The sequence below is a fragment of the Oncorhynchus masou genome, chromosome 15 (genome assembly GCF_036934945.1).
Source record: "Oncorhynchus masou masou isolate Uvic2021 chromosome 15, UVic_Omas_1.1, whole genome shotgun sequence".
Lineage (NCBI taxonomy): Eukaryota > Metazoa > Chordata > Actinopteri > Salmoniformes > Salmonidae > Oncorhynchus > Oncorhynchus masou.
This window is the reverse complement of record NC_088226.1, coordinates 69,713,484-69,730,083: the sequence shown is the minus strand read 5'-3', so window position 1 is coordinate 69,730,083 and position 16,600 is coordinate 69,713,484. Positions and strand designations below refer to the sequence as shown.

General features: G+C 43.8%; 1 protein-coding gene across 1 annotated transcript in view; it reads left to right on the top strand.

The window, feature by feature from the left end:
- Positions 1-3,436: 3,436 nt before the first annotated feature.
- LOC135556741 (anoctamin-5-like) overlaps positions 3,437-16,600 on the top strand; it is an 88,028-nt gene continuing 74,864 nt past the window's right edge. Inside the window, exon 1 of the mRNA XM_064990153.1 lies at positions 3,437-3,688. Within this exon, the coding sequence (XP_064846225.1) occupies positions 3,610-3,688 (79 nt within the window). The 5' untranslated portion in view covers positions 3,437-3,609. The remainder of the gene's footprint in view (positions 3,689-16,600) is intronic.

Sequence of the window (16,600 nt, the reverse complement as noted above, 5' to 3'; positions counted from 1 at the left end):
CTTTTTATGTTATGTTATCTACAGTGGATTTACGATGGATTTCTGGTAGGAGTAATATTGATGGATTTTTATTGTTGACCTTGTCATTGAATAGAATGACAATAGAATACAGAGACGTTGCCCAGCAGCTCCCGTTCTAAACTGGTTTGCTGCCAGATTCTACAAAACTAGATTATTGAGCCAAAAAACTATTTTATTGTCATCCTATGATAATAATAAGGAAATATATTTACGGGTAAATGAAAAACCTGTATAGTTTGTTTAGTGATTAATAATAACCTACAACAGTAATTATAAAAAGCCTTTTTAACAAAAAACTATTTTTATTGTAATTATATGACAGCCAAAACAGATGTCATAATGAGCTGTAGACCTAATTTGTATTAGTAAAAAAGTGACATAAAATTGTATTTTAGTTTATAAAATAGGTCTTTGTTATTTGTGTTTCGTTAACATTCAACTGACATAGTATGATTCTATCAAGATTAGACTATGACAGTCTTGTTTCGCACGATAACACGCGTCCCCAGGCTGGCCGGAATTGACACACGATCGTCAACAATCACAGAGCAACCATCCAACGCCTGATCTTCCCATTATCCTCCCATCAGTGCTTCTTTATCCTCCCACTTGTCTCGACACGCCGATTAACAGAGTCACTCCAGCGATGGATGCGTCTACCGACATTTAAAAAATGACCACGTAGCTACCGCCGGCGACTCAATCATGATGCCCTCCCTGTAGGAAGCACTTAACCAGAGCACTGGTGGTTTAGTATCGACCCGTAGTGCAGCCCAATCAGCCACGCAAAATGGTATTGAGTGACAACAAATCTGCCCAAGTAGCTGATTCGCTTTCCATACACCCACTTCTTTCGACAAATCCACTCGCCCATATACTCTGGTCTTCATAACGGGCTGCAGCTACACATACCGAAGATTTTTTATAACTAACCCAAGATAGACCACAACCAGTCTTTCCAATGGGTGAAAATGAATCATAGTGGGCGGAACAAGCACAAGCTAGCGAGATCCTATTGACGTGTTCTGGCATATTTTTACATATTGCAGTTAGGGAACGCCTACTCTGAAGTGCACGTGTACAATAACTCAATTCGACTTTGCGCTCCTAAACTGCGCGACTTTCTATTTGAATGACAATGTCTACAAAACTTTGTCAACTCTGTTCACAACGGATTGTAGTTTTGAGAAAAGAAAACTGAATTGAGATCAAATGTTTCATCAATAAGAAAATGTGCAAAACGGTGAGACAAAATTCCTCTCCTTCCATCTTCTCCCACTGCCGGCCACTGGGCTTCCTCTCATTACCATATTTGGTAGTGAGTGGAAACGCCACGCAGTGCTTCACATTTATACATCTGGTGAAATATCTGTCTCATTGTTCTATCTGTGCCCATACTTGTTCTGTGACAGAGAACAGACCTAATAAATATAAATAGTAATGGTGTCTTGTTGTAGGCACTAACTGCGCCATGCTTTTGTTGGACAAAGCCTATGGGGAAATGAATGGCGTTTTTGAAGGGTTTGTTGATAAACGCCTGAAAATAAGGTCCATGGTCAGCACAGGTTAAGGAGATATAATACGGTTTAATCTATGAGATAATCTTCATCAGCTAACGTCACTTTTAGTGATTAAAAAAATACAAAATCATGTAATAAAAAAAGCACATAAAGGTTTGATAATCCATAAAGGTCATGTTAACTGACTAATATTATCTCATACAATTTATTATTTTTTACCTTTTATTTAACTAGGCAAGTCAGTTAAGAACAAATTCTTATTTTCAATGACGGCCTAGGAACAGTGGGATTTTTTTTACCTTGTCAGCTCTGGGATTTGAGCTTGTAACCTTTATGGTTACTAGTCCAATGCTCTAACCACTAGGATACCTTATTTTCAGGTGTTTATAACATAACCATATTCTTTCCCCATTCGTTTGTGCCCATGGCTGAACGAACCAGAGGTAACTCAGTTTGGTGTTTTAGGACTACAAACTGGCGAGCTCTGTGCACACATTGCTGTGAGCTGTTCCATAGGCATTTAGTCATTTGTATTTACTTGTAAAAGTTTATCCAGCTAAAAGTTGTTGGGCTCCCGAGTGTTGCAGGGGTCTAAGGCACTGCATCTCAGTGCAAGAAGTATCACAACAGTCCCTGGTTTGAATCCAGGCTGTATCACATCCAGCTGTGATTGGGAGTCAGTGGGGCACAGTTGGCCCAGGTTAGGCTGGGGTAGGTCGTCATTGTAAATAATAATTTGTTTTTAACTGACTTGCCAAGTTAAATAAAGGTTTAATTAAAAATATATCTATATGTCAAGCCTTTTCAGTGGTGGAAAAAGTACGCAATTGTCATTCTTTAGTTAAAGTATAGATACCTTAATAGAAAATGACTCAAGTTAAAGTTAAAGTCACCCAGTAAAATACTACCTGAGTAAAAGTCTAAAGGTATTTGGGTTTAAATGTCCTTAAGTATCAAAAGTAAAATGTAATTTGTAAAATATACTTAAGTATCAAAAGTAAAAGTATAAATCATTTAAAATTCCTTACAACTCTTGTTGGAGTATTCCAACAATTGGGCACGCTCCAACACTCAAGACATAATTTACAAACAGAGCATGTGTGTTTAGTGAGTCTGCCAGATCAGAGGCAGTAGAGATGACCAGGGATGTTCTCTTGATAAGTGCGTGAATTGAACCATTTTCCTGTCCTGCTGAGCATTCAAAATGTTACGAGACATTTTGTACTCAGTACGTTTGGGTATAATGGAAAATATATGGAGTAAAACGTTGTTTTTTTTCGGAATGTAGCGAAGTAAAAGTAAAAGTTGTAAAAAATATATAAATAGTAAAGTTAAGTACAGATACCCCCAAAAAACGACTTAAGAACTACTTTAAAGTATTTTTTACTTAAGAACTTTACACCACTGATCCTTTTCGGTTAGTGTGCATGTATTTGTTGTGTTTTTCCCATTTATTTGTTGTGATTTTGCCTTGTATTGCCTTGTCTACATTCTGGACATCCTGCCCTCCGGCACTTCTGAATAAACCGTTAGGCACTTAATGGCCTTTTTGCCTTTTTGTCACCATCGTTGCTCCGCTATTTCAGAGTTGTTTATTCTGTTGCAGAATACCGTGCAACGGGATTATAATAGAATAACTAAATGCCAATTCAGTTCCACTAAGATTAAATTACAAAAGCTGTCCTATAAAGTTAATTTTTTTTGTGCCACATTAAAGCAGTAAGACATATTTTATGATCTTGACATTTGAATCACTTTGTGCGATGATTTTATAAAGTAGGCCGATCATGTGTTATACCGTCTGTAACGGTTGAACGTAACCAGCTCAGTGCCGACAGAGTTTATGGAGTCAGGCCCCTCCCCTTTAATGACGATATTTTTTTGTCAGGGGACTTTGGGGTTTGGTGGTGTCTCTTGAGCGCAGTTTCAAGATTCATCTTGAGAAGGTAGCAGTACATTTACCGCTCAAAGTGAGTCCGGAGCCTAAGGCGTGGGCTTGGAGTCCTGACTCAAAAGATACCTCCTTGTTTTTACCGGGCCGAGCGTCGTTCCGCAAGGGCTTGGCAAGATGAGTGACAGGAGTCGACTAACGGGAAAGATTGGAGATGAAACTTTGATTGAGATGAGCCAGAACTCCCTATGTGATGGTAAATTGTTCCGCTTACTTGTGTCAGACTAGTTAGGCAGGCAGCGCCGCATTGAACTGGTTGATGTTCCATGCTCTTGCTTTCTTGTTTACAGCTTTATGATAATCAAATTAGTAGTTTATTTGTCTTTAGGTAGGAGATGCAGATTGATCTGTAGCTTATACAATCATATTGTTGCTTATAGGCCTAACAGTTACGTATTTAATTGTATTATATGCAGACCAACCCAACCGAAGGGACTGTAAACACGAGCTAGGCCGAATAAACACTTTGTCATGTACAAAATTAATGTCTCAGACCACGACAATTTACCGTTTTATTGAATAAAGCCATTATTTAAGAAGTTGATTTACAGTAGATCTGTAGGCTTCTCAGATTGATACGGTTTAAAATATCAGCAACCTCTTCAAGATTTCTTAAAATACAGTAATTACGTTACCATGCAGGAACATGGACATCGATAAGGTATCATAATAATGGTGTTAATCAATCTATCCAGGACTTTTTATTTTAGCACTGGTCGCCGTTTTACTGTGTATTATCAGCATAGTCATTGTTAAATCAGTTTTTTTTGTCCGGAGAGTAAACTGTCGGTTTTCAGACCTCCCCTTTAACACACTACCCAGGCTGCCTCATGGTCAGACCCGGACTTGTCGAGAATTCCTTTTTAGGCTTAACATGGTCATGTTAGTGGGGAACCCCCCTCTCTCTCTCTGATCTGGAAGAAATTCTCTGCCTGCTTCAGAATACAGAATAGCATTTCATATACACAGGCTACAAGTAAACGTTCCCAACACCTGCTGAGCATAACTTTGTCAGCAACGTTTTATAGCCTTGCCATCTATGGTAATACTGTATATCAGATGAGATGGATTACTTTGAATGTACCCCAGACCCCAGCATTTTTTTTCGATGACTGTCTGTCACCATGTTCTTTAGTTCAGTACTTACTGTAGAAGTTATAACAGAGAGAAGTCTCTGATACTTAAACCGAACCCAAACCCGAGTACAGTAGTTACTTAAGCAATAAGGCACCCCAGGGGTTTGTGGTATATGGCCAGCATACCCCAGCCAAGGGTTGTTCTTAGGCACGACGCAACGCGGAGTGCCTGGACACAGCCCTTAGCCGTGGTATATTGGCCATATACCACAAACCCCTGGGATGCCTTAATGATATTATAAACTGGTTACCAACATAATTACTACAAAGAGTACAAATAAATGTTTTCCCGTAACAGTAGTATACGGTCTGATATACCACGGCTGTCAGCCAATCAGCATTCAGGCGCTCAAACCACCCAGTTTATAAGGTAGAAGTTATAACAGAGAGAAGCGTCTATGGTACTTAAACCTGAGATGTGAGTGAGAATGGCTCAGGTTACACCCTAAACAGCACCCTATTCCCTATATATATAGTGCACTACTTTAGACCAGAGCCCCATGGCACCCTATTCCCTATATAGTTCAATACTTTACACCAGAGCCTATATTTTTTTTATTTAACTAGGCAAGTCAGTTAAGAACAAATTCTTATTTTTATTAACTGCTTAGGAACAGTGGGTTAACTGCCTTGTTCAGGGGCAGAACGACAGATTTTTACCTTGTCAGCTCAGGGATTCGATCTTACAACCTTTCAGTTGCTAGTCCAACGCTCTAACCACTATGGCACCTTATTCCCTATATAGTGCACTACTTTAGACCAGAAGCCCATGGCACCTTATCCCCTATATAGTGCATTACTTTAGACCAGAGGCCCATGGCACCCTATTCCCTATATAGTGCACTACTTTAGACCAGAGCCCTATGGCACCCTATCCCCTATATAGTACACTACTTTAGACCAGAGCCCTATGGCACCCTATTCCCTATATAGTGTACTACTTTTGACTACTTCCCTATGAGCCAATGACTCAATGAAGAGTGTGTTATTGATGGTGTTGGACAAGGTTCATGTGTCTCTCTTTACAGTCTATGTGGTATATCACCATGGTGATGGAGATTAGGATAGGGAAGAAGAGATTATAGAAGAAGACCATCGTAAAATTCCAAATGGACAGATAACACTGACACGGTGTCTTTGTTTTCCAACAACACAACAAGGCCAGTTTTATGGCCAGGCACCACAGGCTGATAATAAATATTTACATCTACCTAACAATTTTGATATGTTGTTGCTCTGTTGGTCCATTAAATATGAGTATTTTCAATAAGTAAACATTAAAAATGTAAAATACTTGATGAAAATTTGAATTTTTCTTCAGTTTATCATACTACCATCATTAACATTTTAATGAATTTTAACTCAGTTTTTTTTGTCCGGAGAGTAAACTGTCGGTTTTCAGACCTCCCCTTTAACAGGCTGCCTCATGGTCAGAGCCGGACTTGTCGAGAATTCCTTTTTAGGCTTAACATGGTCAGTACCCCTCCTCTTTCTCTGAGCTGGAAGAAATTCTCTGCCTGCTACTTCATCCATTGTCCAGAAAAATGTATTTATGCAATATGCAAATATGTGCATATTTAATTAGATATGGCATAATTTGCAGGAAAATTATAATACAATGAAGTATGATGTTTGTGTCTACATTCAACTGGTAAAAGTTGATTGTGATGTAATTTAAAGGGGAAAAATTACTCTATGAGGGTGTGGTGCCTGGCCTTAAAACATAAACCAATTTATTTCAGACATAGGTCACATTTGGTACAAGTTTAGTAGGTCTCTCTCTCTCTCTGTGTGTGTGTGTGTGTGTGTGTGTGTGTGTGTGTGTATGTGTGTGAGTGTGTGTGTGTGAGTGTGTGTGTGTGTGTGTGTGTGTGTGTGTGTGTGTGTGTGTGTGTGTGTGTGTGTGTGTGTGTGTGTGTGTGTGTGTGTGTGTGTGTGTGTGTGTGTACGTGTGTGTGTACGTGTGTGTGTACGTGTGCGTGTGTGTTAGGGATGTTTGGGTTGACTCACTGTATCTACAGTATAGGTTACATGGAGGTTTTATCTGGCGTTAGTGCCTAACCTACTGTAAACCTAAGCTTTAGGGCCTAACTGTAAGCTTGCCAAACATACACCACATGCCAAAATACTTTTGGGAACATGGGCAGAAAATGTTAACGTCGATCCACAAAAAAAGGACTATGTCAGAGTTTAATTCAATAAGAGGAAATCTGTGAAATGGAGAGTTGAAAGTATATAGAAGGGAGATCCAGAACAGTAGTCTAATGTTCTAGAAGAGAGGACCAGAACAGTAGTCTGTTATAGAAGAGAGGACCAGAACAGTAGTCTAATGTTCTAGAAGAGAGGACCAGAACGGTAGTCTAATGTTCTAGAAGAGAGGACCAGAACAGTAGTCAAATGTTCTAGAAGAGAGGACCAGAACAGTAGTCTGTTATAGAAGAGAGGACCAGAACAGTAGTCTAATGTTCTAGAAGAGAGGACCAGAACAGTAGTCTGTTATAGAAGAGAGGACCAGAACGGTAGTCTAATGTTCTAGAAGAGAGGACCAGAACAGTAGTCTAATGTTCTAGAAGAGAGGACCAGAACAGTAGTCTGTTATAGAAGAGAGGACCAGAACAGTAGTCTAATGTTCTAGAAGAGAGGACCAGAACAGTAGTCTGTTATTGAAGAGAGGACCAGAACAGTAGTCTAATGTTCTAGAAGAGAGGACCAGAACAGTACTCTGTTATTGAAGAGAGGACCAGAACAGTAGTCTAATGTTCTAGAAGAGAGGACCAGAACAGCAGTCTAATGTTCTAGACGAGAGGACCAGAACAGTAGTCTAATGGTATAGAAGAGAGGACCAGAACAGTAGTCTAATGTTCTAGAAGAGAGGACCAGAACAGCAGTCTAATGTTCTAGAAGAGAGGACCAGAACAGTAGTCTAATGTTCTAGAAGAGAGGACCAGAACAGTAGTCTAATGGTATAGAAGAGAGGACCAGAACAGTAGTCTAGTGTTAGAGAAGAGAGGACCAGAACAGTAGTCTGATGTTATAGAAGAGAGGACCAGAACAGTAGTCTGTTATAGATGAGAGGACCAGAACAGTAGTCTGTTATAGATGAGAGGACCAGAACAGTAGTCTGTTATAGATGAGAGGACCAGAACAGTAGTCTAATGTTCTAGAAGAGAGGACCAGAACAGTAGTCTGTTATAGATGAGAGGACCAGAACAGTAGTCTGTTGTAGAAGAGAGGACCAGAACAGTAGTCTGTTATAGAAGAGAGGACCAGAACAGTAGTCTAATGGTATAGAAGAGAGGACCAGAACAGTAGTCTAATGGTATAGAAGAGAGGACCAGAACAGTAGTCTGTTCTAGAAGAGAGGACCAGAACAGTAGTCTGTTATAGAAGAGAGGACCAGAACAGTAGTCTGTTATAGAATAGAGGACCAGAACAGTAGTCTGTTATAGAAGAGAGGACCAGAACAGTAGTCTAATGGTATAGAAGAGAGGACCAGAACAGTAGTCTAATGGTATAGAAGAGAGGACCAGAACAGTAGTCTGTTCTAGAAGAGAGGACCAGAACAGTAGTCTGTTATAGATGAGAGGACCAGAACAGTAGTCTAATGTTCTAGAAGAGAGGACCAGAACAGTAGTCTAATGTTATAGAAGAGAGGACCAGAACAGTAGTCTAATGTTCTAGAAGAGAGGACCAGAACAGTAGTCTAATGTTATAGAAGAGAGGACCAGAACAGTAGTCTAATGTTATAGAAGAGAGGACCAGAACAGTAGTCTGTTATAGAAGAGAGGACCAGAACAGTAGTCTGTTATAGAAGAGAGGACCAGAACAGTAGTCTAATGTTATAGTAGAGAGGACCAGAACAGTAGTCTGTTATAGAAGAGAGGACCAGAACAGTAGTCTGTTATAGAAGAGAGGACCAGAACAGTAGTCTGTTATAGAAGAGAGGACCAGAACAGTAGTCTGTTATAGAAGAGAGGACCAGAACAGTAGTCTGTTATAGAAGAGAGGACCAGAACAGTAGTCTAATGTTATAGAAGAGAGGACCAGAACAGTAGTCTGTTATAGTAGAGAGGACCAGAACAGTAGTCTAATGTTCTAGAAGAGAGGACCAGAACAGTAGTCTGTTATAGAAGAGAGGACCAGAACAGTAGTCTGTTATAGAAGAGAGGACCAGAACAGTAGTCTAATGTTATAGAAGAGAGGACCAGAACAGTAGTCTGTTAATGAAGAGAGGACCAGAACAGTAGTCTAATGTTATAGTAGAGAGGACCAGAACAGTAGTCTAATGTTCTAGAAGAGAGGACCAGAACAGTAGTCTAATGTTCTAGAAGAGAGGACCAGAACAGTAGTCTAATGTTCTAGAAGAGAGGACCAGAACAGTAGTCTAATGTTCTAGAAGAGAGGACCAGAACAGTAGTCTGTTATAGAAGAGAGGACCAGAACAGTAGTCTAATGTTCTAGAAGAGAGGACCAGAACAGTACTCTGTTCTAGAAGAGAGGACCAGAACAGTAGTCTAATGATATAGAAGAGAGGACCAGAACAGTAGTCTGTTAATGAAGAGAGGACCAGAACAGTAGTCTAATGTTATAGTAGAGAGGACCAGAACAGTAGTCTAATGTTCTAGAAGAGAGGACCAGAACAGTAGTCTAATGGTCTAGAAGAGAGGACCAGAACAGTAGTCTGTTATAGAAGAGAGGACCAGAACAGTAGTCTAATGTTCTAGAAGAGAGGACCAGAACAGTAGTCTAATGTTTAGGAAAGATTTGGTCAAGTGGTGAAAGAGGATGATAGCAGTGTTATGATGTGTGATGATTGTGTGGCGCTATAGAAATTTGACAGTCACGAGGCGGGACTTCAAAATGGCGCATCAAGGGATCTGACTGTTCAGATGGGTTAAAAGGAATAGTAGCCTGACTGAACTCTGGACACTGACTGTAGGTCAATATCCTCTGACTGAACTCTGGACACTGACTGTAGGTCTATAACCTCTAACTGAACTCTGGACACTGACTGTAGGTCTATAGCCTCTGACTGAACTCTGGACACTGACTGTAGGTCTATAACCTCTAACTGAACTCTGGACACTGACTGTAGGTCTATATCCTCTGACATAGCCTCTAACTGAACTCTGGACACTGACTGTAGGTCTATAGCCTCTAACTGAACTCTGGACACTGACTGTAGGTCTATAGCCTCTAACTGAACTCTGGACACTGACTGTAGGTCTATAGCCTCTGACATAGCCTCTAACTGAACTCTGGACACTGACTGTAGGTCTATATCCTCTAACTGAACTCTGGACACTGACTGTAGGTCTATATCCTCTAACTGAACTCTGGACACTGACTGTAGGTCTATATCCTCTAACTGAACTCTGGACACTGACTGTAGGTCTATAGCCTCTGACATAGACTCTAACTGAACTCTGGACACTGACTGTAGGTCTATATCCTCTGACATAGCCTCTAACTGAACTCTGGACACTGACTGTAGGTCTATAGCCTCTAACTGATCTCTGGACACTGACTGTAGGTCTATAGCCTCTGACATAGCCTCTAACTGAACTCTGGACACTGACTGTAGGTCTATATCCTCTGACATAGCCTCTAACTGAACTCTGGACACTGACTGTAGGTCTATAGCGTCTAACTGAACTCTGGACACTGACTGTAAGAAGAGAGGACCAGAACTAGTCTGTTAGGTCTATAGCCTCTAACTGAACTCTGGACACTGACTGTAGGTCTATATCCTCTGACATAGCCTCTAACTGAACTCTGGACACTGACTGTAGGTCTATAGCCTCTGACATAGACTCTAACTGAACTCTGGACACTGACTGTAGGTCTATAGCCTCTGACATAGTCTAATATAATATCAACTCCTGCAGAAGTAAGCATTTCTTGCAGTAAAATGCTACCCTATATGTAAATTCTTACTTGGGAACAGGAGCGGAGAAATATGATTTCTCTAAACTTCCCTAAATTTCGATGCGAGAGAAGCAGAGATGAAAGAGAACTTTACAGATGTCGACTAAGATTGAATCATTCATGCTATCATTTATGACAGGGCTGCCCAACCCTGTTCCTGGAGAGATACCGTCCTCTAGTTTTAACTCCAACCCTGTTCCTGGAGAGATACCCTCCTGTAGGTTTTAACTCCAACCCTGTTCCTGGAGAGCTACCCTCCTCTAGGTTTAACTCCAACCCTGTTCCTACATCTGATTCTAATAATTAGCTGGTTGAAAAGCTAAATCAGGTTAGTTACAACTGGGGTTGGAGTTAAAACCTACAGGAGGGTATCTCTCCAGGAACAGGGTTGGAGTTAAAACCTACAGGAGGGTATCTCTCCAGGAACAGGGTTGGAGTTAAAACCTACAGGAGGGTATCTCTCCAGGAACAGGGTTGGAGTTAAAACCTACAGGAGGGTAGCTCTCCAGGAACAGGGTTGGAGTTAAAACTAGAGGAGGGTAGCTCTCCAGGGACAGGGTTGGGCAGCCCCGATTTATGACATTATTGTGGTGAGCAAGGGTTTATTTAGTCTACTCGGGCAACAAGTAGGATAATGACAGAAGAGAAGCTGCATGTATCTAATTATAGACAAGTTGACTAACAAAAAGCCAACCAAAATGTTGGACATTATAATCAGAAACATAGGCCTATCTAAAAAGGTCTGTCAACAGAGGTTTGGCCTCGTCCCAACGCGCTCTAGCGACTCCTTGTGGCAGGCCGGGCACATGCACGCTGACTTTGGTCGCCAGTTCTATGGTGTTTCATTGGTGCGGCTGGCTTCCAGGTTAAGCGAGCAGTGTGTCAAGAAGCAGTGCGGCTTGGCAGGGTCGTGTTTCGGAGGACGTACAGCTCTCGACCTTCGCCTTCGAGTCCGTACGGGAGTAGCAACGATGGGAGCAGACTGTAACGACCAATTGGGGAGAAAGGGGGTAAACATTTGAAACAATAATCACACAAATAAATCAAGAATAGTTCTGCGCAAGTTCTATATTTGTGGGTTTGGGTCGTGTGCAGGCCTCACATTGTCATTTATCACAAGTAATCGTGCGTTTGTGGATGGGTTATTAGCAATTGCGGGTGGGTGCGGGTGAACAAACAGTTGCCCCGCCTATCATTAGCGTGTGTGCGTTGGGTCTGGTGTATGGTAAGTATCTGCCCCTCCTACAGGCAGCAGGAAGTTGCATCTGTAGTGTGACCACAGCTTGTTAGCTGCTCTAGTCGGTAGAATAGGACGGGGGGAAGTTTCCTGTCACAGGAAAGCAAAGCAAACAAGGCTACGTCTTAGAGAACAATGTTATTTGACAAGACTGTGACTTGTCTCAAAACAAGTGCCCTACTTTGGTCAAAGGTCGTGTACTATACAGGTAATAGGGGGCCATTAGGTTGAGCTAAGTCATAGAAAAGTAGGATACTGTTTACCATCGTCTCCCTTAACAACCTGGAGATATGGGGTCAATGACATGACATCTTAGGCACTACAAAAATACATTTATCATTTTATATCTCATTACAGTTCAAATTGTGTCTGTAACTGATTTTGCACTTGGTACTTTAGAGATAACCTGGAGATAGCCACAAGGAGACAAACGCCACATTTAGGCCTTCAAGCCCTGTGTATTAGCTAACCTAAAGGGGAATTGGACATACTATCAAAACCTTTGAGTTATTGGATAACTACCCCGTAGATAATTCTGCATGTATTAAAGAACTGCTTTTTTCCATTGTTAGCCTATAACCCACACCTCTCATCTCATTCACTATCTGAGCCTACAGCCCACACCTCTCATCTCCTTCACTATCTGAGCCTACAGCCCACACCTGTCATCTCCTTCACTATCTGAGCCTATAGCCCACACCTGTCATCTCCTTCACAATCTGAGCCTATAGCCCACACCTCTCATCTCCTTCACTATCTGAGCCTATAGCCCACACCTCTCATCTCCTTCACTATCTGAGCCTATAGCCCACACCTCTCATCTCCTTCACTATCTGAGCCTATAGCCCACACCTCTCATCTCCTTCACTATCTGAGCCTATAGCCCACACCTCTCATCTCCTTCACTATCTGAGCCTATAGCCCACAACTCTCCTCTCCTTCACTATCTGAGCCTATAGCCCACAACTCTCCTCTCCTCCACTATCTGAGCCTATAGCCCACAACTCTCCTCTCCTCCACTATCTGAGCCTATAGCCCACAACTCTCCTCTCCTCCTTGGCTGTGTGGTATTTTCTGAACAGAGAGTTATGTCTGTTGACAAAGTCACGCCGGTCCCTATACATTCCCCTCTCCTATCCTCGATGTTGATCAGAGAGTCCCGAGAGGCCTGTGTCCTTGTGGTATTTCCCCCCAGTAATCAGCTGTCCTCTGTATGCCAACAGCAGTTGAATTGTTCTAGTCTTGCATGGATTAATCAAGGGTGGAATTTCCTGCTTATGTCCTGTTGAATCTGAGAATCTTGCTACCAGGATTTCTGGAAAAGTAATCAGATTTAAGGGTCGGGTTTCACTGTTCCACTATACTGTTCCACTGTACTGTTCCACTGTACTGTTCCACTGTACTGTTCCACTGTACTGCACTGTTCCACTGTTCCACTTTACTGCACTGTTCCACTGTACTGCACTGTTCCACTGTTCCACTGTACTGCACTGTTCCACTGTACTGCACTGTTCCACCGTTCCACTTTACTGCACTGTTCCACTGTTCCACTTTACTGCACTCTTCCACTGTTCCACTTTACTGCACCGTTCCACTGTTCCACTGTACTGCACTGTTCCACTGTAATCCACTGTTCCACTGTACTGCACTGTTCCACTGTTCCACTTTACTGCACTGTTCAACTGTACTGCACTGTTCCACTGTTCCACTGTACTGCAGTGTTCCACTGTTCCAATTTACTGCACTGTTCCACTGTAATACACTGTTCCACTGTACTGCACTGTTCTACTGTTCCACTGTACTGCACTGTTCCACTGTACTGCACTGTTCCACTGTTCCACTGTCATCCACTGTTCCACTTTACTGCACTGTTCCACTGTAGTGCACTTATCCAATGTACTACACTGTTCCAATGGACTGCACTGTTCCAATGGACTGCACTGTTCCACTGTACTGCACTGTTCCACTGTTCCACTGTACTGCACTGTTCAACTGTACTGCACTGTTCCACTGTTCCACTGTACTGCACTGTTCCACTGTTCCACTGTACTGCACTGTTCCACTGTTCCAATTTACTGCACTGTTCCACTGTTCCACTGTACTGCACTGTCCCACTGTTCCACTGTACTGCACTGTTCCACTGTACTGCACTGTTCCACTGTTCCACTGTAATCCACTGTTCCACTTTACTGCACTGTTCCACTGTAGTGCACTTATCCAATGTACTACACTGTTCCAATGTACTGCACTGTTCCAATGTACTGCACTGTTCCACTGTTCTGCACTGTTCCACTGTAGTGCACTGTTCCAATGTACTCCACTGTTCCACTTTACTGAACTGTTCCACTGTACTGCACTGTTCCACTGTACTGCACTGTTCCAATTTACTGCACTGTTCCACTGTACTGCACTGTTCCACTTTACTGCACTGTTCCACTGTTCTACTGTTCCACTTTACTGCACTGTTCCACTGTAGTGCCCTGTTCCACATCACTGCACTTTCCCACTGTACTGCACTGTTCCACTATTCCACTGTACTGCACTGTTCCACTGTAATCCACTGTTCCACTATAGTGCACTGTTCCACTGTAGTGCACTGTGCCACTGTACTCCACTGTTCCACTTTACTGCACTGTTCCACTGTACTGCACTGTTCCAATGCACTGCACTTTTCCACTGTACTGCACTGTTCCACTTTGCTGCGCTGTTCCACTGTACTGCACTGTTCCAAAGTTCCACTTTACTGCACTGTTCCACTGTAGTGCCCTGTTCCACATTACTGTACTATTCCACTGTACTGCACTGTTCCACTGTAATGCACTGTTCCATTGTACTGCACTGTTCCAAAGTTCCACTTTACTGCACTGTTCCACTGTAGTGCCCTGTTCCACATTACTGTACTATTCCACTGTACTGCACTGTTCCACTGTAGTGCACTGTGCCACTGTACTCCACTGTTCCACTTTACTGCACTGTTCCACTGTACTGCACTGTTCCAATGCACTGCACTGTTCCACTGTACTGCACTGTTCCACTTTGCTGCGCTGTTCCACTTTACTGCACTGTTCCACTGTAGTGCCCTGTTCCACATTACTGTACTATTCCACTGTACTGCACTGTTCCACTGTAATGCACTGTTCCATTGTACTGCACTGTTCCACTGTTCCACTGTACTGCACTGTTCCACTGTTCCACTGTAATCCACTGTTCCACTATAGTGCACTGTGCCACTGTACTGCACTGTATCATTGTTCCACTTTACTGCACTGTTCCACTGTAGTGCCCTGTTCCACATTACTGCACTGTTCCACTGTACTGCACTGTACCATTGTTCCACTGTACTGCGCTGTACCATTGTTCCACTTTACTGCACTGTTCCACTGTAGTGCCCTGTTCCACATTACTGCACTGTTCCACTGTACTGCACTGTACCATTGTTCCACTGTACTGCACTGTTATCCGCTGTTCCACTGTAACCCACAGTACTGCACTGTTCCACTGTACTGCACTGTTCCACTGTACTCAACTGTTGAGCTGTTCTGCACTGTTCCACTGTTCGACTGTACTGCACTGTTCCACTGTTCGACTGTACTGCACGGTTCCACTGTTCCACTGTACTGCACGGTTCCACTGTTCCACATGTTTTCAGCAGCTGTAGAGTCATTCATAAAAATTCACAAAGCTGGTCACAGTCAGTCTTCTGTAGTGACATCTCCTTCTCTTTCCCTTTATTTTCTGTACTGGGAAACCAGATTGAGCACCATACTAGAACCATACTCAAACATAGACTGCCCACCCAACTCACGCCCTGACCATACCAAATAAATACTAAACAAAGGAAATAAAGGTCAGAACGTGACAGTACCCCCCCCCCCCCAAAGGTGAGGACTCTGGCCGCAAAACCTTAACCTATAGGGGTGGGTCTGGGTGGGCGTCTGTCCGTGGTGGCGGCTCTGGCGCGGGACGCGGACCCCACTTCACCATCGTCTTAGTCCGCCTCATTGTCCGCCTCCGTGGCTTCCTAACCATGGCAACCCTTCTCAATGGCCCTACTGGACAGAGGGGCAGCTCGGGACAGAGGGGGGGCAGCTCGGGACAGAGGGGGGGCAGCTCGGGACAGAGGGGGGGCAGCTCGGGACAGAGGGGCAGCACTGGGACAGAGGGGGCAGCTCGGGACAGAGGGGGCAGCTCGGGACAGAGGGGGGGCAGCTCGGGACAGAGGGGGGCAGCTCGGGACAGAGCTGGGGGGCAGCTCGGGACAGAGGGGGGCAGCTCTTTCGGGACAGAGGGGCAGCTCGGGACAGAGGGGGGCAGCTCGGGACAGAGGGGGGGCAGCATACCGGGACAGAGGGGCAGCTCGGGACAGAGGGGGGCAGCTCGGGACAGAGGGGGGGCAGCTCGGGACAGAGGGGGGCAGCTCGGGACAGAGGGGGCAGCTCGGGACAGAGGGGCAGCTCGGGACAGAGGGGGCAGCTCGGGACAGAGGGGCAGCTCGGGACAGAGGGGCAGCTCGGGACAGAGGGGGGCAGCTCGGGACAGAGGGGGGGCAGCTCGGGACAGAGGGGGGGCAGCTCGGGACAGAGGGGGGGCAGCTCGGGACAGAGGGGCAGCTCGGGACAGAGGGGGGGCAGCTCGGGACAGAGGGGCAGCTCGGGACAGAGGGGGGGCAGCTCGGGACAGAGGGGCGGTCAGAACGTGACACCAGTGTATTAAGTCAGACCGCCCAGCTACAGTTATTTTGTTGGTTGACTAAACTGTACTTTTCAGAAGTCTTCTCTCAGTTCCCACGGTGATTGAATAAATCAGG